Raw genomic sequence first — 20,929 nt, 5'->3', positions numbered from 1 at the left:
GAAATCAGGAAGTACTTTTTCACACAAAGGGTAATGGAAATATGGAACACTCTCCTATAAGTCTGTGGGTGCTGATAGATTTTTGTTAGGTAAGGGTATCAAGGGATGTGGATCAACGGCAGGTAAATAGAGTTGGGGAACAGATCAGCCATGATCTAATTGAATGGCAGAACAGGCTCGAGGGGCTGAATGACCTACTCCTGTTCCTAGATTCCGCTGTTTGCACCATTGAGATGCGATTGTTCTCTTATAACATAAGAGCCCAAAATTAATTATAGTCTGTTGTATGTAGTATAAGTTTACAATAGGAGGAGGCCTAGGATCTAGAAATGGAGGAAGCTGATGCACAACTAGGATAATTGGTCCAGCACTCATGCTTCCCGGAACATGCCACATCTGACCCCTTCACAAGAACTGCAGATGAATTAAATGCCACACAGTATCCCATAGAATCAACATGCCATACATTTCCATTTACGTACTAAACTACCATCTCTCAGCATCCTATCAACAGTTGTTACTTCAATATAGCTCTTTCCAGAAAAAGCTGCCAGTGCTTAGGAGGACCAAAGTGTTCAAAATGTATTAGGCAATCACTTACATTGCAAAGTGCTTCTGCTATTACCATCACACCTCCTCTTTGACCTGAGAATTGGGAAACACTGGCCAGGCTGGATTTATTATCATTGCCTAATTGTCTTGAGAAGGTGGTGGTGGGCCTTTTTGAACTGCTGCAGTCCTTCCGATGGTGCTGCCACAATGGTGTTGGGTGAGCAATTCCAGGATTTTGACCCAGCGACGATGAAGGAACAGCAATATATGTCCGAGTCAGGATAATTTGTGACCTGGAGGCAGTGGTATTTTAGTGGTCTTGCTGCTCTTGACCTTAGAGGTAGAGGTCGTGGGGCTGAGTGCTGTTGAAGTGAGCATGGCAAGTTGCTGCAGTCATCCTGTTAATGCATTATGCAACCACAGTACACTAACCCCAAGAGTGGTAACATGATTAAAGATGGGTTCACTTACCTTGGCACTCCTTCCGTCACCAGAAAACTTCTTCCTCATTTGTAACCAGGTCTGTGACTATACTAAGTCTGGTTGCTACCTGCATCCAGACAGCCTGGACCTCTCCTGACCCAGGAAGGTGCTCTTCAGCTCTGACGAGGGCCACCTTCTTTTGCTGCACTTTCTGCAGCAAGGGCCTGCAAGGCATCGTCGATAAATAGCAGAATTTTACCTCCATTGTACTTCCTATTCAAGTGACTTTTTTTAAAACAAGAAAAACACTTGCATTTAATGGCTAGCTGTAACTGTTGAAAACTGCTACCAGGCTGGATTTCCCACACCCCAGCTAATCATGCTGATGCCCAGGCTCCCTGCGCTCATTTCTCCTGTGCATGGAGCCTATTAAAATGAGGAGGCGGGGCTAGCCTTTCGAAGTTTGGCAAGGCAAGCCCTCCCCGCTACCGTCACAGGCGTGCCCGAACCATGGGCAGGCGCAGCCCCAGTTTTGCTGCCCTTGCAAAATCGGGGCTCATGTATCACAGCTTGAAAGACCTGCTGCACACTATAGGGAAATGCATGTATCACACAGCCTTTTTAATGTGTGTGCATTATAGTGAAGTTAACCACACAGATATACGCTGCGAATGGGAACATTGCAGCAGAATATTCCCGTTCTGTGTGTGAGGTTGTTGACAATCTGTACCTCTCGTGTATTAAACACAATGATACCTCCGAGCTGATCATTCACAACTTGAAGTAGGACACTAAGAGGATCTACTGTCTTGATCCCAACTTGAGACACGCTAAAGTTTCAGAGCTAAAAATCCCCTCCTGAATTGTACATTAGTTTCAATATGTACTGCATACATCTTAAACAGGCTCAGATTCTACATCCTGTGGTGTAAAAATTTAGCTTCTTGAACAGCAAACTGATATTTTGTATTTTGGACAATACATTTACATTAAAAAAAATACAAGTGTAATTTGTGAACCTAAGTAGCAGCGCTTATACCCAGTAGAAATTTCACCTGACTTCACTACTCACACTTATTGATTCACTTTGAAAGTCCTACGTACATTTAAAATTAAGAGGTATGGGAAATAAATGGGAACATTTTTCGGCTAACTGCTGCTTGTTTTTCCTTTTCAAAAAGGAGCTTAAGGGAAATAATAGAAAATCTAGCTGTTACTTTTATTTGTGGCTTGTTTTGTTTGAAGCTGCTTGTCCTCGCACATTTTGGTTTTATTCTAAACTTATTAAACATCAAAAGAAAGGTGTTATTAACTGAAATTACCACTGAAATGTTCCAAAGTGTCCATAAATTATTTTTAGAATCTCTTTGGATTTCATGCTGCAGTTAGTCCCACCTACAGATTTGACAGAGGAAACCTTGAGTGTGTGTCTCTGTGTCTGTGTATATGTAAGTATGTATGTTTTAAGCTGGTTAATGGTTGCTCCTCCCAGACCTGCAGTCTAATAATGCCTGACTGGTTGGAGAGTGGTCACCTTTTAAATTAAGTCCCACAAAGTTTCCATTTTAAGCAAGACCTGGACAACATCCAGGATTGGGCTGATAAGTGGCAAGTAACATTCGCGCCAGACAAGTGCCAGGCAATGACCATCTCCAACAAGAGAGAGTCTAACCACCTCCCCTTGACATTCAATGGTATTACCATCGCCGAATCCCCCACCATCAACATCCTGAGGGTCACCATTGACCAGAAACTTAACTGGACCAGCCATATAAATACTGTGGCGACAAAAGCAGGTCAGAGGCTGGGTATTCTGCAGCGAGTGACTCACCCCCTGACTCCCCAAAGCCTTTCCACCATCTACAAGGCACAAGTCAGGAGTGTAATGGAATACTCTCCACTTGCCTGGATAAGTGCAGCTCCAACAACACTCAAGAAGCTCAACACCATCCAGGACAAAGCAGCCCGCTTGATTGGCACCCCATCCACCACCCTAAACATTCACTCCCTTCACCACCGGCGCACCGTGGCTGCAGTGTGTACCATCCACAGGATGCACTGCAGCAACTCCCAAACCCGCGACCTCTACCACCTAGAAGGACAAGGGTAGCAGGCACATTGGAACAACACCACCTGCACGTTCCCCTCCAAGTCACACACCATCCCGACTTGGAAATATATCGCCATTTCTTCATCGTCGCTGGGTCAAAATCCTGGAACTCCCTTCCTAACAGCACTGTGGGAGAACCTTTGCCAAACGGACTGCAGTGGTTGAAGAAGGCGGCTCACCACCACCTTCTCAAGGGCAATTAGAGATGGGCTATAAATTCTGGCCTTGCCAGCGACGCCCACATCCCACGAACGAATAATAAAAAAAATAATAAAGTACAGATAGTGGAGCCTCTTATTCTGGTGAGGTGTACTGAACAAAGTAAATGCAGCTTTTGAATGTAGACTAATGTTTTGTGAACATTAAAGAGTAGATTTTACAAATTAACGCTCCCACCATGGAGCTCTACCCATCAGGAGCACATGTCAGGAATTCAGGTGTGGAAGTCAATGGGCTTTGTAGGTTGATAGAGAGAAACTCCTATGGGGTCTGCTTACCCCTGTGCCCGAATTTCTGGTATCCACTCCCAGTGGATGAAGCTCCACCCCAAGGACACAAATTTAAAAGAATCGAGTTTGCAATTCAGAGAACGTCTGCAGTTCCTATTATATACAGCCCACCATTGCTCCCACATTCCAATTGCTTTAAATCTTGTGTTTAACATATCACAATGTTTGATTTTAATCTTGGGTTGAAGGAAGAAATGTAAAATAGTCTCCTATAGAGCTGGGAGACAACCATAATATAATTTTTGATTTTTATTTGTCATTCAGGACATTTTTAGTAAGAAACTAGCTTGAGGACTGTATGGGAAATGGAAGTCATGCAGAGAGTATGCTGAGACAAAAATTGGTGGATAATATGTGCTGTACTGCACTGGTCTGAGGTCTGAACAAAAGCTTAATTGTGAAAAGCATGACACGTTAAGTTTGATGTTACCTTGGCTCAGTGCTAGCACTCTCGCCTCTGAGTCAGAAAGTTACGGGTTCAAGCCCCACTCCAGAGACTTGAGTACAAAATCTAGGCTGACACTTCAGAGCAGTACTGAGGCAGTGCGGCACTGTCGGAGATGCTGTCTTTCAGATGAGACGTTAAACATCTGCCCTTTCAGCTTGACGTGAAAGATCCAATGGCACTATATTGAAGAAGAGCAGGGATGTTCTCCCCGGTGTCCTGACTAATATTTATTCCTTAACCAATATCGCTAATGGTCATTATCACATTGCTGTTTGTTGGACCTTGCTGTGCGCAAATTGGCTGCCATGTTTCCTGCCATGTGACTACACTTTAAAAGTGCATTATTGGCTGTAAAGCGCTTTGGGACATCCTGAGGTCATGAAAGGTGCTCTATAAATGCAAGTCTTTCTTTCTTTTACCTAATCAATATTTTTTTGATTTACCTTATCTTGTTCTTTTAGACCTTGGTCCTTAGACTAGATTTCTCTATTTAAATGTCGGAATTTCAGTATGCCAGGCCACGGAGTAGTAGGATGGATTTGTGCCAGCAGTCGGGATTGTGCTAGCAGTTTCCCTATACAGCAAGGCCTCAGTCTCTCAGTCATGTAGAGGCGCTAAGTGATATAGGGTGCGTATCAGACCTTTCAACCAAATATAGTGTGCGACACAAGAAGACTTGGAAAAAAAAATAAATCCTCAAGTTAAAAAAATATTCCAGTTGGGGATGTAAGGTAACAATTTTCTTTCAACTAGGATTTTTTTTATCTTCATAAATAAATTGATTTGAAAACCCAAGAGAATCTGGGAATTGGTTCTAGTTTGTTTGAAAGCTGTGTGAATTTAAACCCATTAGCTGTTATCTCTTTCAGAATAGAAAAAAAGAAAGAACAAGGCCACAGAAAAGTTCAGGTGCCTGAGAGAGCTCTATTGATTTGACATTATCCGAGAATTAAAAGCAGCAGATAAAACTGAAGTGTGAGTCAGAAAGTAGCAGTGACAATGTGTGTAAATATTAAACACTTCATCTCTTTCTGTGCCATTTCAAAGACACTTGGGGTTGAGAGAAAAAGAAGAAGCAGCATCCTTTGAAGGTTGCAAAACTTCATCTGTTATTGTTAGCTGCACCACTGTCCAATTTAGCATAATATTGCTGAAATGTATCTCTGGTTAATGCATTTTCTTTTAAAGCTAGTTGACTGAACCAAGAGGTTGAAGGAGTTGGTGGATGATGCTAAAACTTTGATCATTTGCGGGGGAAGATTTCCTCCTTTCTTTTTGCATTGTGTAATGAGATTGTAAACTTGCCGCTCCTTTTTAACCTCAAGATGCTGAGACCACTGCCTTGGCTGAGAAACGCTAACCGTGCTGACCTGGGAACAAGCATTTGATCTTTTTGATCTGAAAAAGTCAGTGGCACAGTAGGCAATGCAATTTTCAATTAAGAAAATTGGCACTAAGAAGTCCCACTAGGGACATGGATCATTTCAAACCTCTACACATAAAACTTTTGATATGCATCAGGGAGATAACTTTATAATCATCAGCTTTTTTTGTTGCCAGTTTTCTCCCCTGAAAGCAATGTCTCCAGTGGATTATAGTTCCATGGCATCCAAGTGTTTTTATATTTGCACCTTACAGCCTAACTCATTCTCTCCTCGCCCAGCATCTACATGTGCAGTTTCCAGCAGATTCAGGAGTGGGAATGCAGGAGCGCTTTTATTGGAGTCCCCACTTCCATGTCCCCTTTTGCCATCATCCCTCTTCTGGGCCAGCGCCACATTACTCCCACCACTCTGCTGGAGTGCATCTTGATGCAGATCAGTGACGTGTTGTAAGGCCACTGATAAGAGATAAGGTAGCTGTCATCCTGCTTAAGGTGGCAGACATACTGGCTTCCAAAGTCTGCATGGCTGTGGTCATGGCCTGCATAGACTCATTTGAGAAGCATGCTTGAAGCTCCATGGAGGTGGCCACTCTCTCCAAGGCCGACATTCTTGCAATTACCTGCAACATCAGTCCACTCATGTTGGAGTTGGACTCCTCCATCCTCTCTGCTATTGTGGAGAACGTTCGCCTGGAGCATTTTCCAGTACCTCAACGTTGCAGCTGTACCTCAATCATTCTTATTCTCAATTTTGGCTCCTGGGGTTCAGCATCTGCATCCAGCTGAGCAGAGCCTGGAGAGGATTGAACCCTCCGATGTGGACTCTCCACAGCTGCCCCCGCCACCAGTGTCTGCTCGTGCTGTCTTGTGAGTTGTGAATCACCAGGTGACAACCCATCCATCTGGCTAACGGGACCCACCGAGGTGCGAGTATCTGCGCTGATGCATAGCTGTATGTCCTGTAATGGTGCACCCTCAGAAGGAATGAGGACCTCTGAGGAATCAATGTCATGCATGTCCATACATTCTAATGTACGTGTGAAGGCCCTGGAAGACTAAAGAAAGTGATATGAATTAGTCATTGCAAAGTAACAATCTTGGCAGTCACCATACTCGGGTTTCTCATAGTTCAATCGTTGATGAAATAAAGTCATCATGTCATCCTGTGTATGAAAGACCTTTAAATTCTGTCACCAAGCATCTGCTGATTTCCAGTCTCTCCATCTCTGATGGAGAGGGATGCAGATGTGCCACTTATTTCCATGGCCTCTTCCTCAGCATGTGTCAGCTAGACTATTTGTGGAGGGCCACCTCCAGTCCTCTCCCTTGGGTTTTGCGCTCTCTTCTACAAGGGGCGAAAGAACAGACCTGTGAGTGACTGAAGGTGACTTATTCACTCAATGGATGCAGTGCATTGGGTGAGGGTGACTATGGGACAGATGGATCACATTGCGTAAGGATTGGGGTGAGTGGCAGCTGAGCAGAGTTTGGAAAGGATGGATAAATGGGGAGGTGAGGAACTGCATAGAAGTGAAGGATGGGTGCTGCTGAAACCTAAGTGGGTGTGAGGAGTGATGTGATGCTCAGCTTGGCAAGACAGAGTGAGAGGGGGGTGTTGTACACCACAAGATGTGGGTGAATCAGCAACTGTACTCAGTTTTCCTGACCTGGTTAGGTCATTAAATTGTTTCTTGCAATGCAGTCCTGCTGCTCACCTCCTCTGCCACCTCCAGCCATGATGTGCCAGCCACGCCTTCTTGGTGGCAAGATGAGGTTTCTTTCCTCCCATCGCTGGGGTAAATTGTTTCCCTCTTGGTCCTCACTGCACTCAGCGGTACTTCAAGTGCACCATCTGTGAACCTGGGTGCTGCCCTTGCTCTCTTGATATCCATAGCTTAATTTCCTTCTTTCTGCTCCAAAGTCCATTTTTGCATTGGCCCTTTAAATAGTGGACTTCAGATCGCATAATGCAGGTGGGCAGTACGCCTGCTGCGCAGCTTGGAGACACAAAACCCAAAAGCAAAAATAATTGGCTTCAGTTAAGTTACGATCACAGATTCCAATGCACTCACTTCACTTCTGGGATTCCCACGTGACAATCTACCTCCCCACCCCCCCCCCCCCCCAGCTCCAGGTAAAAATCATGCCTCAGCTAACTCATTACAGGCTAAGACCCGAGCCTGGGATATTCTGGCCTACATTACATTTTGTCAGCTGAGCTATCAGAGGAGCCCTAGGCACTGTTTTAACCTGAAACCCATGAAAGAAAATTGACTGCACTCTCCACACTCCAGTCTTCCTCGTTTATGGAGGAGTCCAGTAGATTTGCTTCTTGACTGAAATTGAAGGTTGACCTATTGGATTGTTTTTGTCAGTTACTCTGAAACATCCCATAACCTGTTGAATTGGCTTTGCAGCTGCTATTTTGGTGTTAAGATAGAGAAACTGATGAATTCATATCACCATTTACTGAGTCAATATTATTTTATTCTAGATTTGTCAGCAGAATCGCAGCTGTACTAATAGTGGAATGTTTGGAGCCATGAACAAATAAGGCATGATGGTCTACCTACGTTCATTTTTTAAAATTTACTCTCCTAGGAGGCCATGGAAAGTCCAACTTCACATCGCATCTTTGTGACTCGTATTCTTAAGGACTTCGCAAGTGATACCTTCCTACCGGAGATTAATTTAAATAAATTCAGGCTCCTTCCTAAGTAAGTCATTCTGTTGCAAAGCTCTGGTACTGAAAAGCTTATAACAGAGTCCTCTTTCTGAACTGGTGAAAAGATTCGATTAAGGACTTGCTCTTAGTGCTGCTGTCTACCTGCAGAGAATGTGTATTGTCTCCTGGCACACAATGACCAATTCTAGATTCAACCTGACAAATTCCTGATTACAGCTATAATTGTACAATGAACAGTTTGAAGTTCAATTTAAAGTAGTTGCAGAAATCACAATGGGGGTGAGCAAGCCTTTCTGGAATTTGTGGCTTACAATCTGTAGAATTTTGTGCTTGCTAACAAGTGTGATATTTGCATATTTGAGAGTTCAGTACCTGGGGAAATGCGACAGCACTGTTCTCTATCGTGTGCATACATAACCACCCTCAGTTTATTGTCAGCCCCCTTCAGCAATTCACTCATTTCCAGGGCAGGGTGGTAGTGGGGGGGAAACAAGATGAGACAGTGCTGATATATGGTGAGGTGTGCCGGATGTGACAGAGGCAGAGTCACTGGGAGGAATAACATATAATGAGAAGTCCCTAGGGTCACAAAACCCTGACGTACAGAACAATTTCTGCATCTATTTCCATGTTGATGCATTCAGTAAACAGCTGGTGTTGTCTTTGCTTTTTGAAGATTAAATGGTTTTAACGGTAATACAAAGATCCTTTACTTCAAAAGCACTACTCTGACATTTATCCAAATTTGACAGTGAGGAATGGATTATCTGTTCACTTATGGCAAAGGTGTAGAGACTGGATGGAAAATTTCCAGGATCCTGCTCCACCAGCATAAATGCGGGTTATTTGCATAGCCGGAGCAGGCTGCTCCGAGCCGAGCCAATCTCTCCTTCCAAGGTAGAGCAGAGCCCTCCGGAGACCCAAAAGGGCTGGAAGAAAAAGCAAATTCTAATTCTTTGGCTTCCACTGGAGCCGCTCTGATAAGAGAAGGTAGTTGATCTCTTCCACGATCTTTAGAAGGCCTCAAAGGGACCTATGCCAGGTCTCCACTGGTGGAGTGGGGGGCAGGCGGAAAATCCACCCATGGTACCCCCGTTCGGAATGACACGGTCTGATCAAAATGTGGTAGAATCCTAGAGCCGGGATCCGGCTCATTTTCCGCTCCTGCGCCGTGGCGTAACTGCTGCTTATATCTCCAGCCACAGAAACTTCAGGGCCTGTGGCTTTAGCAACAAGCATAGTGTGCCACTGCTGTGTGGTAGAGTGGTATGATTGCAGTTGGGTTTATTTTAGGATTAATAGCACGGTAGTAAAGGTACTGATGTCTAAACAACTTTATTACTGTAATCTTAGAATTTATTTTTATGTGACGGTGCAAGAGCTGAAAATTTCACCAAAAAAAAGGACCAGCCCAGAGTAGTAAGAATTCCCAGGATTACATTCTTTATTTAATAATTGGTTTATGGACAGATTGGTATTCCTTCCCTGGGACCCTGGGTTTGAATCCATCCAGATTGATAGGAGGAACTCCCCTCTACCTCCTGGCTGTAAGATCCCAACATGAAATAGGTTTGTGTGGTCTCAGTGCAGTTCTGAGTGGATATGGGACCACAGCACAAATAGACTGGCTAATTCCCACTGAATTGGCAGTCACACTCAGAAAGCCTACAGGATGGTTATTGGTGGCAAATGGAAAAATGTCTGAACTATGCAGTAGAGAGAGAGCTTTACAGTTAACTGTGTTATACCTGACCTGGGAGTGTTTGATGCGGATACTGGGTTCCTGAAACAGAAATGTTCCCATCACCCTGTGCTAACATCCCACACCTTGATGAGCACAAAAAAGCAGCCACTATATTAAAAAAAAAACAGGTTCACTAAATTAAAAGGAAGGACCCAAGAGGATAAGCTTCTTTCCTTCTGAAATTGAATTTGGCCAGGTGAAAGTTAGCTCCACCTGGGACATGAAGAGTATGGGCGCACTGCCTTGTTGCATGAATGAAGGTTGTAGGCCAGTGGTGAATGGACAGTCAGTATCACTGTTTATGGACAGTCAGTATCACCGTTTATGGACAGTCAGTATCACTGTTTATGGACAGTCAGTATCACCGTTTATGGACAGTCAGTATCACCGTTTATGGACAGTCAGTATCACCGTTTATGGACAGTCAGTATCACCGTTTATGGACAGTCAGTATCACCGTTTATGGACAGTCAGTATCACCGTTTATGGACAGTCAGTATCACTGTTTATGGACAGTCAGTATCACCGTTTATGGACAGTCACTATCACTGTTTATGGACAGTCAGTATTACCGTTTATGGACAGTCAGTATCACCGTTTATGGACAGTCAGTATCACCGTTTATGGACAGTCAGTATCACCGTTTATGGACAGTCACTATCACTGTTTATGGACAGTCAGTATTACCGTTTATGGACAGTCAGTATCACCGTTTATGGGCAGTCAGTATCACCGTTTATGGACAGTCAGTATCACCGTTTATGGACAGTCAGTATCACCGTTTACGGGCAGTCACTATCACCGTTTACGGACAGTCAGTATCACCGTTTATGGGCAGTCAGTATCACCGTTTATGGACAGTCAGTATCACCGTTTATGGGCAGTCAGTATCACCGTTTATGGGCAGTCAGTATCACCGTTTATGGGCAGTCACTATCACTGTTTATGGGCAGTCAGTATCACCGTTTATGGGCAGTCACTATCACTGTTTATGGGCAGTCAGTATCACCGTTTATGGACAGTCAGTATCACCGTTTATGGACAGTCAGTATCACCGTTTATGGACAGTCAGTATCACCGTTTATGGGCAGTCATTATCACCGTTTATGGGCAGTCACTATCACCGTTTATGGACAGTCAGTATCACCGTTTATGGGCAGTCAGTATCACCATTTATGGACAGTCAGTATCACTGTTTACGGGCAGTCAGTATCACCGTTTATGGACAGTCAGTATCACCGTTTACGGGCAGTCAGTATCACCGTTTACGGACAGTCAGTATCACCGTTTACGGACAGTCAGTATCACCGTTTACGGACAGTCAGTATCACCGTTTACGGGCAGTCACTATCACCGTTTATGGACAGTCAGTATCACCGTTTATGGGCAGTCAGTATCACCGTTTATGGACAGTCAGTATCACTGTTTATGGGCAGTCAGTATCACCGTTTACGGACAGTCAGTATCACCGTTTACGGGCAGTCAGTATCACCGTTTACGGGCAGTCAGTATCACCGTTTACGGGCAGTCAGTATCACCGTTTACGGGCAGTCAGTATCACCGTTTATGGGCAGTCAGTATCACCGTTTACGGGCAGTCAGTATCACCGTTTACGGGCAGTCAGTATCACCGTTTACGGGCAGTCAGTATCACCGTTTACGGACAGTCAGTATCACCGTTTACGGGCAGTCAGTATCACCGTTTACGGGCAGTCAGTATCACCGTTTACGGGCAGTCAGTATCACCGTTTACGGACAGTCAGTATCACCGTTTACGGACAGTCAGTATCACCGTTTACGGGCAGTCAGTATCACCGTTTACGGGCAGTCAGTATCACCGTTTATGGACAGTCAGTATCACCGTTTACGGGCAGTCAGTATCACCGTTTACGGGCAGTCAGTATCACCGTTTACGGACAGTCAGTATCACCGTTTACGGGCAGTCAGTATCACCGTTTACGGACAGTCAGTATCACTGTTTTAACTCTGCAGTTTTTTGTAAAGTTCTAATAACTCTTATGAATCAGCCTGAGTTGTCTTGTGCTTTTACACAGGTTCCCTGATGTTCCTACTGACGTTCAGGAAGAGAATGGGATCCAGTATAAGTTTGAGGTGTATGAAAGGATCACCCATGCAGAACTGAAGGAAATTCCACATAGACACACTAGTTGATTTCGATAGTGTTTCTGAAATGTCAAGAGCTCTAATTACACATGATTGCCCTTTACAAATATAATGTGTTTAAAAATAAATAAAACTACTGTAAGAATCTTAAAGAATAAGGGCATTACTTTGAAGACCAAAGGACATTGGCTGTGATAACCATCGTCGAGGCCCCACCATCAACATCCTGGGAGGGGTCACCATTGACCAGAAATTCAGCTGGACCAGCCACATAAATTCTGTGGCTACTAGAGCAGGTCGGAGGGTCAGGGTCTGGATATTCTGCAGCGAGTGACTCACCTCCTGACTCCCCAAAGCCTCTCCACCATCTACAAGGTACAAGTCAGGAATGTGATGGAATACTGTCCACGTGTTTGGATGGGTGCAGCTCCAACAACACTCAAGAATCTCGACACCATCCAGGACAGCACTTGATCAGCACCCCATCCACCAAACCCACGACCTCTACAACCTAGAAATACAAGGCCAGTAGCTGCATGGGAACACCATCACCTCCAGGTCACACACCACTTGACTTGGACGTATATCGCCATTCCTTCATCGTCGCTGAGTCAAAATCCTGGAACTCCCTACCTAACAGCATTGTGATAGTACCTTCACCACACAAAGTGCAGGGGTTCAAGAAGAAGGCCCACCACCACCTTCTTAAGGGAAAATGGGGTTGGACAATAAAGGCCAACCTTGTCAGCGACACCCACATCCAGAGAATGAACATCAAAAAATTGTGCCTTGCAATGGGAATATTTTTAATCCCTTTATACCAGCAAAAGCAGATGTATAACATTTACCTGCTAATCTGTGGTAGAGACTCATTAAAAAAATATAAAGGTAAATTCATTGATCTTTCCCTTCCAGCTGGGAACTGCGGGTGGTTGGGGATAAGACTCCAATGCTGATATTCTGACCTGAGCTCCCTTTGAGCACGGCTTCTCGCAGAAAGCAGTGCAGGATCGGTGAAGTTACCCTATAATGTAATTACACTAGATGAAAAGGCTCAAAGAAAACTTAAATCATTTGACCCTTAAGGTACTTTAAGAGCAATTGGATATGAAGATGTCTTTGTTACTTTAAACTCTGCATTTTGTAAAGTATTCCTTTTATTAGTACTTTTTGGTGTTTCATTTCAAATAATGGCTCGAGATGATAAGACTTGCATAAGCGTGAAATGTGGGAAACTGTCAAAGTATAATTCTGTTTAACCACGGGCACTTGTGAAACAGATGACATTTACAGCTGGGTGTTACATGTTCTTATTTGAAATGCCAAAATTAAAAATTAAAATGTTCCTGCTTTCTCCCCTGTTGAGAGAATTAAATATTCAGCAGTTGAGGCAGCAGCAGTGTCTGGTGTATTTTTTAACATTTTATTATTTGAACATTAATTTTCATTTAGCCGTGTGAGGGATGTAAGAGGGACACACTGATTACTGGCAGCCGCAAAATGTTATTGCTTCAGATGCAAGCATAGTTTTGTCTCCAGTTTTTTGTTTTATGTATTCAAATAAAGAAGCAATATAGTAAAAATAGATTGACCCGAACAGCCATCACAAGGTGATCTTATAGATTCCATTATTAGTTGTACCACTGCAGATTAATCAATTGACAACTAGAAAAAGTTGCTGCTATGGAGGGCTCCTCAGGGTTTGAAATGGTTACATTGGCTTCTCATGAAGAAAGAAAGACTTGCATTTATATAGCGCCTTTGGTGACCTCAGGATGTCCCAAAGCGCTTTAGAGCCAATGGAATACTTTTTGAAGCATGGTAATTGCTGTAATGTAGGAAAAGCAGCAGCCAATTTGCACACAGCAAGGTCCCACAAACAGCAATGTGATAATGATCAGATAATCTGTTTTAGTGCTTTTGATTGAGGGATAAATATTGACCAGGACACGGGGGAGAACTCCCCAGCCCTTCTTCAAATAATGCCATGAGACCATTTATATCCACCTGAGAGGGCAGATGGGGCCTCGGTTTAACATTTCATACGAAAGACGGCACCTCCGACACTGCAAGCACTCCCTCAGTACTGCACTGAAGTGTCAGCCTAGATTATGTGCTCAAGTCTCGAGTGGGCCTATGAACCCAGAACCTTCATGACTCTGAGGTGAGTGCTACCACTGAGTCATGGCTGACACATTGGCTTCTGGTGAAGAAAGCTTTTCAACATGTCGGGGAGCTGGAGATTGAAGGGATGGTGACTGATGTTAATGTGTCATGTTTGTTCACATCCTAGAATGTAATGCCAAAGTGTCATTCATAGCCACAAGTGTCAGCACAAAAGTCTGAATAATTCACCATAAAATCTAAATGAAGAATTCTATTCTTACAGTGGAAGGTACCAAAATGTTTCTTTATGTTCTTTCCTGCCCTCTCCCCCTCTTCTCTCCCCTTGCATCATTGGCTCCCATACTGTGATATGTTGTCACCAAGTATCGTATTCATGTGCGCGAATGAGCATTAGCATGCTATCTGACCGTGGAGGGCATCACAGATGAACACTGTCCTTTCTTCAGCTAGCACCTTGAAGGTACACTTCCAGTAGCAGTTACTGGCTAGCGACTGGAGGCAGGAACCCTGGCTGATTTCCCCCTCCTTCCTTAAGGCAGGGGAACTGAAGCAACCCAGCTGAAATCAGCTAATTCAGCAGAGATAGGCACCAAAACTCATTTTTTTCTAAATAATGGCTGAGATGGTGATGTTATATCTAAGTCATTGGGTGTGGTGAATGCCAGAGGAGAGTTGAGCGTAGGACATTACGGCAGCATTCGACCAAGTATGGCACCAAGAAGCCTTTAGAGAAAGAGTTCCTCAGGGAAACGTTTTCAGCTTCTTCATTAATCACCGACCCTCCATTATAAAGTCAGGAGTGGGGCTGTTCACTAATAATTCTACAGTGTGCAGCTCTATTCACAACTAATAATGAAGCAGCCCAAGACAGTCTACAGCTGGATCTGGACAACATCCAGGCTTCAGCTGACAAGTGACAGGTAACATTCAAACCACATAAATGCTAGGCAGTGATCATCAACAGGAAAAAACACATCTCCCTGAACCTCAGTACCATCGCCAAGTCCCCCAGCATCAACGTCTTGGGACCTTTACTGGAAGCTTTACTGGACCAGCCATATCAACAACATGGCTACAAAAGCAGGGCCGAGGCTGGGTACTTTGTGATAAATGGCTCACCTTTTGACCCCTCAAAAGCCTCCCTGCCATCTACCAAGCTCAAGTCAAGAGTGAAAAGGGATATTCATCACTGGCCTGGTGCAGCTGCAACAACACTAAATAAGCTCAACACCATCCAGGATAGAGCAGCCTGCTTGATTGACACACCTACCACAGGACTCCGTGCCCACCACCGCCACATTGTGGCTGCAGTATGTGCTATCCACAGGATGCACTGCTGCAACTCACCAAACGTACCTCGCAGACCCACTGAGAAGGACAAGAGCAGCAACGTTGTGGGAATGCCATCCAGTCGAAGTCACACACCATCTTGATTTTGAAACATATTTCCATTTATCATCACTGGTCAAACTCTTCTAATTCCCTACCTAACACCATTGTAAGAGCACCAACAGCACAATGAAGTGCAGCATTTCCAGGATAAGGTCCACGACCATTTTCTCAGGGCAATTAGGCATGGGTGAAGAAAAGGTGCAGCTTTTCCAGCCACGCCCACATCCCTTGAACATTTTTTTAAAAATCTCAGTGAGGAGGTTGGAGATATTTATTTCTCCTCATTTGCTGATGCCATTGATTCTTGCTGAGGTACAGTTCCACAGTCCTCCAGTGGTTCTTCATTTGCAAGGTCAGACAGTAAAGGGATAATTTTCCAACTATGTGCTTCTGCTGGCAACATGTATTGGACATTTATACACACGCTGCACACAATTGTCCAACCATTATGTAAAATGGTCAGAGCGAGTGAATCAGTGAGAGTGAGCGCACAAATGAGAAAGAGTGAGAGAGGGAAAGTCTGATTGTGAGTGATTGAGCAAAAGACTGCGTGAGGGAGTAAGAGATTGAGTGTGAGAAAGTGAGACAGAATGTACATGAGACGAAAGGGGGAAGTGTGAGGGTGAGATACGAAGTGAGTGAGTGAATATGAGAGTGACTGAGTGAGAGTTTGAGTGATTTACTGAATAACAGTGTGAAAAGTGATAGAGTCACTGAGTGAACGCAAGAGAGTGTGTGTCAGTGAGTGAACGCGGGAGAATGTGTGTCAGTGAGTGAACGCGGGAGAGTGTGTGTCAGTGAGTGAACGCGGGAGAATGTGTGTCAGTGAGTGAACGCGGGAGAGTGTGTGTCAGTGAGAGAACGCGGGAGAATGTGTGTCAGTGAGTGAACGCGGGAGAATGTGTATCAGTGAGTGAACGCGGGAGAGTGTGTGTCAGTGAGAGAACGCGGGAGAGTGTGTGTCAGTGAGTGAACGCGGGAGAATGTGTGTCAGTGAGTGAACGCGGGAGAGTGTGTGTCAGTGAGTGAACGCGGGAGAATGTGTGTCAGTGAGTGAACGCGGGAGAGTGTGTGTCAGTGAGAGAACGCGGGAGAATGTGTGTCAGTGAGTGAACGCGGGAGAATGTGTATCAGTGAGTGAACGCGGGAGAGTGTGTGTCAGTGAGAGAACGCGGGAGAATGTGTGTCAGTGAGTGAACGCGGGAGAGTGTGTGTCAGTGAGTGAGCGCGGGAGAATGTGTGTCAGTGAGTGAACGCGGGAGAGTGTGTGTCAGTGAGTGAACGCGGGAGAATGTGTGTCAGTGAGTGAACGCGGGAGAATGTGTGTCAGTGAGTGAACGCGGGAGAGTGTGTGTCAGTGAGAGAACGCGGGAGAATGTGTGTCAGTGAGTGAACGCGGGAGAGTGTGTGTCAGTGAGTGAACGCGGGAGAGTGTGTGTCAGTGAGAGAACGCGGGAGAGTGTGTGTCAGTGAGAGAACGAGGGAGAGTGTGTGTCAGTGAGTGAACGCGGGAGATTGTGTGTCAGTGAGTGAGCGCGGGAGAATGTGTGTCAGTGAGTGAACGCGGGAGAATGTGTGTCAGTGAGTGAATGCGGGAGAGTGTGTGTCAGTGAGAGAACGCGGGAGAATGTGTGTCAGTGAGTGAACGCGGGAGAATGTGTGTCAGTGAATGAACGCGGGAGAATGTGTGTCAGTGAGAGAACGCGGGAGAATGTGTGTCAGTGAGTGAACGCGGGAGAGTGTGTGTCAGTGAGAGAACGCGGGAGAATGTGTGTCAGTGAGTGAGTGCGGGAGAATGTGTCAGTGAGTGAACGAGGGAGAATGTGTGTCAGTGAGTGAACGCGGGAGAATGCGTGTCAGTGAGTGAACGCGGGAGAGTGTGTGTCAGTGAGTGAACGCGGGAGAATGTGTGTCAGTGAGTGAACGCGGGAGAATGTGTGTCGGTGAGTGAACGCGGGAGAGTGTGTGTCCCTGAGTGAACGCGGAAGAATGTGTGTCAGTGAGTGAAAGCGGGAGAATGTGTGTCAGTGAGTGAACGCGGGAGAATGTGTGTCAGTGAGTGAACGCGGGAGAGTGTGTGTCAGAGAGAGAACGCGGGAGAATGTGTGTCAGTGAGTGAACGCGGGAGAGTGTGTGTCCGTGAGAGAACGCGGGAGAATGTGTGTCAGTGAGTGAGCGCGGGAGAATGTGTCAGTGAGTGAACGAGGGAGAATGTGTGTCAGTGAGTGAACGCGGGAGAATGCGTGTCAGTGAGTGAACGCGGGAGAGTGTGTGTCAGTGAGTGAACGCGGGAGAATGTGTGTCAGTGAGAGAACGCGGGAGAATGTGTGTCAGTGAGTGAACGCGGGAGAATGTGTGTCAGTGAGTGAACGCGGGAGACTGTGTGTCAGTGAGCGAACGCGGGAGAATGTGTGTCAGTGAGCGAACGCGGGAGAATGTGTGTCAGTGAGGGAGCGCGGGAGAATGTGTGACAGTGAGCGAGCGCGGGAGAATGTGTGTCAGTGAGCGAGCGCGGGAGAGTGTGTGTCAGTGAGCGAACGCGGGAGATTGTGTGTCAGTGAGTGAGCGCGGGAGAATGTGTGTCAGTGAGTGAACGCGGGAGAGTGTGTGTCAGTGAGTGAACGCGGGAGAATGTGTGTCAGTGAGTGAACGCGGGAGAATGTGTGTCAGTGAGTGAACGCGGGAGAATGTGTGTCAGTGAGTGAACGCGGGAGAGTGTGTGTCAGTGAGAGAACGCGGGAGAATGTGTGTCAGTGAGTGAACGCGGGAGAGTGTGTGTCAGTGAGAGAACGCGGGAGAATGTGTGTCAGTGAGTGAACGCGGCAGAATGTGTGTCAGTGAGTGAACGCGGGAGAGTGTGTGTCAGTGAGTGAACGCGGGAGAGTGTTTGTCAGTGAGAGAACGCGGGAGAGTGTGTGTCAGTGAGAGAACGAGGGAGAGTGTGTGTCAGTGAGTGAACGCGGGAGAATGTGTGTCAGTGAGTGAGCGCGGGAGAATGTGTGTCAGTGAGTGAGCGCGGGAGAATGTGTGTCAGTGAGTGAACGCGGGAGAATGTGTGTCAGTGAGTGAACGCGGGAGAATGTGTGTCAGTGAGTGAACGCGGGAGAGTGTGTGTCAGTGAGAGAACGCGGGAGAATGTGTGTCAGTGAGTGAACGCGGGAGAGTGTGTGTCAGTGAGAGAACGCGGGAGAATGTGTGTCAGTGAGTGAGCGCGGGAGAATGTGTCAGTGAGTGAACGAGGGAGAATGCGTGTCAGTGAGTGAACGCGGGAGAATGCGTGTCAGTGAGTGAACGCGGGAGAGTGTGTGTCAGTGAGTGAACGCGGGAGAATGTGTGTCAGTGAGTGAACGCGGGAGAATGTGTGTCAGTGAGTGAACGCGGGAGAGTGTGTGTCAGAGAGAGAACGCGGGAGAATGTGTGTCAGTGAGTGAACGCGGGAGAGTGTGTGTCCGTGAGAGAACGCGGGAGAATGTGTGTCAGTGAGTGAGCGCGGGAGAATGTGTCAGTGAGTGAACGAGGGAGAATGTGTGTCAGTGAGTGAACGCGGGAGAATGCGTGTCAGTGAGTGAACGCGGGAGAGTGTGTGTCAGTGAGTGAACGCGGGAGAATGTGTGTCAGTGAGAGAACGCGGGAGAATGTGTGTCAGTGAGTGAACGCGGGAGAATGTGTGTCAGTGAGTGAACGCGGGAGACTGTGTGTCAGTGAGCGAACGCGGGAGAATGTGTGTCAGTGAGCGAACGCGGGAGAATGTGTGTCAGTGAGGGAGCGCGGGAGAATGTGTGACAGTGAGCGAGCGCGGGAGAATGTGTGTCAGTGAGCGAGCGCGGGAGAGTGTGTGTCAGTGAGCGAACGCGGGAGATTGTGTGTCAGTGAGTGAGCGCGGGAGAATGTGTGTCAGTGAGTGAACGCGGGAGAGTGTGTGTCAGTGAGTGAACGCGGGAGAATGTGTGTCAGTGAGTGAACGCGGGAGAATGTGTGTCAGTGAGTGAACGCGGGAGAATGTGTGTCAGTGAGTGAACGCGGGAGAGTGTGTGTCAGTGAGAGAACGCGGGAGAATGTGTGTCAGTGAGTGAACGCGGGAGAGTGTGTGTCAGTGAGAGAACGCGGGAGAATGTGTGTCAGTGAGTGAACGCGGCAGAATGTGTGTCAGTGAGTGAACGCGGGAGAGTGTGTGTCAGTGAGTGAACGCGGGAGAGTGTGTGTCAGTGAGAGAACGCGGGAGAGTGTGTGTCAGTGAGAGAACGAGGGAGAGTGTGTGTCAGTGAGTGAACGCGGGAGAATGTGTGTCAGTGAGTGAGCGCGGGAGAATGTGTGTCAGTGAGTGAGCGCGGGAGAATGTGTGTCAGTGAGTGAACGCGGGAGAATGTGTGTCAGTGAGTGAACGCGGGAGAATGTGTGTCAGTGAGTGAACGCGGGAGAGTGTGTGTCAGTGAGAGAACGCGGGAGAATGTGTGTCAGTGAGTGAACGCGGGAGAGTGTGTGTCAGTGAGAGAACGCGGGAGAATGTGTGTCAGTGAGTGAGCGCGGGAGAATGTGTCAGTGAGTGAACGAGGGAGAATGCGTGTCAGTGAGTGAACGCGGGAGAATGCGTGTCAGTGAGTGAACGCGGGAGAGTGTGTGTCAGTGAGTGAACGCGGGAGAATGTGTGTCAGTGAGTGAACGCGGGAGAATGTGTGTCAGTGAGTGAACGCGGGAGAATGTGTGTCAGTGAGTGAACGCGGGAGAATGTGTGTCAGTGAGAGAACGCGGGAGAATGTGTGTCAGTGAGTGAACGCGGGAGAGTGTGTGTCAGTGAGAGAACGCGGGAGAATGTGTGTCAGTGAGTGAACGCGGGAGAGTGTGTGTCAGTGAGAGAACGCGGGAGAATGTGTCAGTGAGTGAACGCGGGAGAGTGTGTGTCAGTGAGTGAACGCGGGAGAATGTGTGTCAGTGAGAGAACGCGGGAGACTGTGTGTCAGTGAGTGAACGCGGGAGAATGTGTGTCAGTGAGTGAACGCGGGAGACTGTGTGTCAGTGAGCGAACGCGGGAGAATGTGTGTCAGTGAGGGAGCGCGGGAGAATGTGTGACAGTGAGCGAACGCGGGAGAATGTGTGTCAGTGAGCGAGCGCGGGAGAGTGTGTGTCAGTGAGCGAACGCGGGAGATTGTGTGTCAGTGAGTGAGCGCGGGAGGATGTGTGTCAGTGAGTGAACGCGGGAGAATGTGTGTCAGTGAGTGAACGAGGGAGAATGTGTGTCAGTGAGTGAACGCGGGAGATTGTGTGTCAGTGCGTGAACGCGGGAGAATGTGTGTCGGTGAGTGAACGAGGGAGAATGTGTGTCGGTGAGTGAACGCGGGAGAGTGTGTGTCAGTGAGTGAACGCGGGAGAATGTGTGTCAGTGAGTGAACGCGGGAGAATGTGTGTCCGTGAGTGAACGCGGGAGAGTGTGTGT

At 46.7% G+C, this 20,929-nt stretch overlaps 1 protein-coding gene across 2 annotated transcripts in view; it reads left to right on the top strand.

The window, feature by feature from the left end:
- Positions 1-13,366, top strand: part of dhfr (dihydrofolate reductase) — a 40,363-nt gene extending 26,997 nt beyond the window's left edge. For both annotated transcript variants that reach the window (XM_067982167.1, XM_067982168.1), the window contains exons 5-6: positions 8,028-8,143; positions 11,910-13,366. In XM_067982167.1, coding sequence (XP_067838268.1) covers positions 8,028-8,143; positions 11,910-12,027 — 234 coding nt within the window. In that variant the 3' untranslated portion in view covers positions 12,028-13,366. The remainder of the gene's footprint in view (positions 1-8,027; positions 8,144-11,909) is intronic.
- Positions 13,367-20,929: the final 7,563 nt, after the last annotated feature.

This window comes from Heptranchias perlo, chromosome 4, assembly GCF_035084215.1.
Source record: "Heptranchias perlo isolate sHepPer1 chromosome 4, sHepPer1.hap1, whole genome shotgun sequence".
NCBI classification, from domain to species: domain Eukaryota; kingdom Metazoa; phylum Chordata; class Chondrichthyes; order Hexanchiformes; family Hexanchidae; genus Heptranchias; species Heptranchias perlo.
The sequence above is the reverse complement of the archived record's forward strand: the minus strand, read 5'-3'. Positions and strand labels throughout refer to the sequence as shown.